The 2363-nt window shown below is 31.8% G+C and overlaps 1 protein-coding gene across 1 annotated transcript; it reads right to left on the reverse strand.

Moving 5' to 3' along the window:
* On the reverse strand, positions 1 to 836 carry LOC106299729 (TMV resistance protein N). The gene is made up of 2 exons (XM_013735762.1): positions 223 to 836; positions 1 to 123 (listed from the first exon to the last, which is right to left on the reverse strand). Exons 1-2 carry the CDS (start codon positions 735 to 737, stop codon positions 39 to 41), a joined length of 600 nt encoding a protein of 199 aa, XP_013591216.1. The 5' UTR covers positions 738 to 836; the 3' UTR covers positions 1 to 38.
* Between the last annotated feature and the right edge of the window lie 1527 nt (positions 837 to 2363).

Below are 2363 nucleotides of genomic sequence, written 5' to 3' on the forward strand. Positions count from 1 at the left end.
AGCTTCTGATTTGGAGTTAATTAAAGTTCTTCCAACGCCTAAACATCTTCATCTTCAGAATCTAACTCCACCAACCTCTCAACGATAACATCCGACGCAACTGTAACAACCTCTGATAAATTCCTAAAATGAGCAAAAAAAGAAACAAGAAGAAATTTTAAGTTAGATCAGAAATTTTATGTAAAACATTTGTTTTTATATATAATGGAAACTCAAACTTACCCTTTACAGGAATCGAACGTAAGCCCGACGATATCTTTAGCTTCTTGAAGAGCCCATCTAAACCGTTGGATTTCATCATCAGAACATGTCACCCTTTCGATCATAACATCGAGTTGTGAAGGTTTGATGTCGAAAAATATCGGTATCACCCTTTTCTTGGACTCCATAATAAGAGCAAGCTCGTGCAAACAGAAATAAGAATCGCAATAGTTGGGAGAGAAAACGGTAACGGCGACTTTAGAAGTGAGAATCGCCCGGTTGATATGATCAAAAAGCTTGTCGCCAGGTTTCATGTTCTTGCTATCCAAGAATGGACGTATGTTACGGGCATTGAGATTGTCGTAAAGCAAAGTCGCGATGTTTCTCTTTGTGTCGGTTCCTCTGTGGTTGATGAACACATCATGCAAAGCTTTGGGTTTTGTTGATGATGAAGAAGAAAGAAGATCGAGGAATAGTTTGTTGTTCAGTTGAATGGATTTGGATTGCTTCACGAAGTCAAAAACCCTAGAGATCATGATTTTTTTGTTTTTGGTGATGAGATTAGATAGGATTGATGGATGATGAATAGAGGCTTGTGTTTGTATGTGTTACTATGTATGTATGTATGTGTATTCGTGTATATATAGTGTTTGAAGTATAATTGTCGTGATATAATGGGCTTGAATCGGAGAAGAAGGCAAGAAGAGAAGTGGTGGATTTTGAACAGCATAAGAGGAATGTTTACTAGACGTTGTCCGCGTCAAGATAAATAGTTCTTCTGACTAACCCATTTTATTATTTATATAATGTATTATAGCATGGCATATAGTTTCTTTCTAGCTACTACATATTATTTTTGACAGGAAATATATCATTAAATATATAATCACCACTAGCGAATATATCATCATCATAAAGCGTAAATTATTTTATAATAGGCAATACTATCATTAAGATTTTTCCATATAAATTTGAAATAGTTAGAGAGGGTCGATAAACTTCTAGCTTCGTTCTTTTTTGTAAAAAAAAAACTTCTTCGTTTTTGACAAAAAGCTTCTGTAAAAATTAACTTTCAGTTAATCATTTAAATTATTAGATTATGTATATATTACTTAGATTGTTTGACAATTATAAAATTGGTACAGTCAAAAAAATGTAAGACACAATCATATTTTTGTGTGTGACCATTGTCTCATGTGTCCATTGTATCGAGACATTCAATTTTTAATAGAGAAGGCCTATTAGCTAGATTAAAAAAAACAATGACGAAAGAGTATTTATTTCAAAATATTAAGCGTCATGTATATGTTTTATATTTTATAGAGTACTGGACAATCTAAAGTCTACATCAATGGACAATGGTAGTAACTTGGGTTCAACAGTTTAATGTTTTAATTTGTGTATACTAACTTGATAACTAATAATTCAATATACAAATTATAAGTAAAATATTGGACTTGTTTGAATGTAAGTTATAAGAAGAATGAAGAACAAGAAATAGAATGTGAGACTATTGTAGTCGTTGAATCGAGTTTGACCCTTTCCCGTCAAACAAGCTAACGATGTGCTTGACATTTCTTCTCCTCTTCTATGAGTTAAAAGAGTAAAAGACATACTTTATTTCTCCTGTTTTTGTTGTCTCTATATATCAAAAGTATCACACATATGGCTACGTTTAGAGAGCGTGAAATTGAGTTTGGATCTTTTAGGGCAAGTGGAGCTTAATTACCACTTCAAGATATTCATTTGAGTACGAGAATTCGACTTGAATTTCACGCAAACAGTTGAGAAAAGAGCCAATAAGTCTTTTCAAAAATAAGATATTGGTAGTTTAAAAAGAATAATAGCCTATGATCTTAAACTCACTTATGAAAATTAGTTGTTGCAGTTACTACGATAATTAATCCCCTATATATTAATCGAAGAACATTTGAAAAGATGTAACCTCAATTTTGTATTAATTAAAATAGACCCTAATGCATAGGTGGCACTCAATTAGGTAGTCAATTACATTCAATTAAAAAATAAGTAGGTCCACATTCGATTTTTATATGTTGTTAGATACATAAGTTGGTCAAACTATATGATATAATGATATGATATGTTATTTTCTTTCCTTAAATCAAACCTACGGAATTACCATAAATGACTAATATATATAT

Source organism: Brassica oleracea, chromosome C6 (assembly GCF_000695525.1).
Source record: "Brassica oleracea var. oleracea cultivar TO1000 chromosome C6, BOL, whole genome shotgun sequence".
NCBI lineage: Eukaryota > Viridiplantae > Streptophyta > Magnoliopsida > Brassicales > Brassicaceae > Brassica > Brassica oleracea.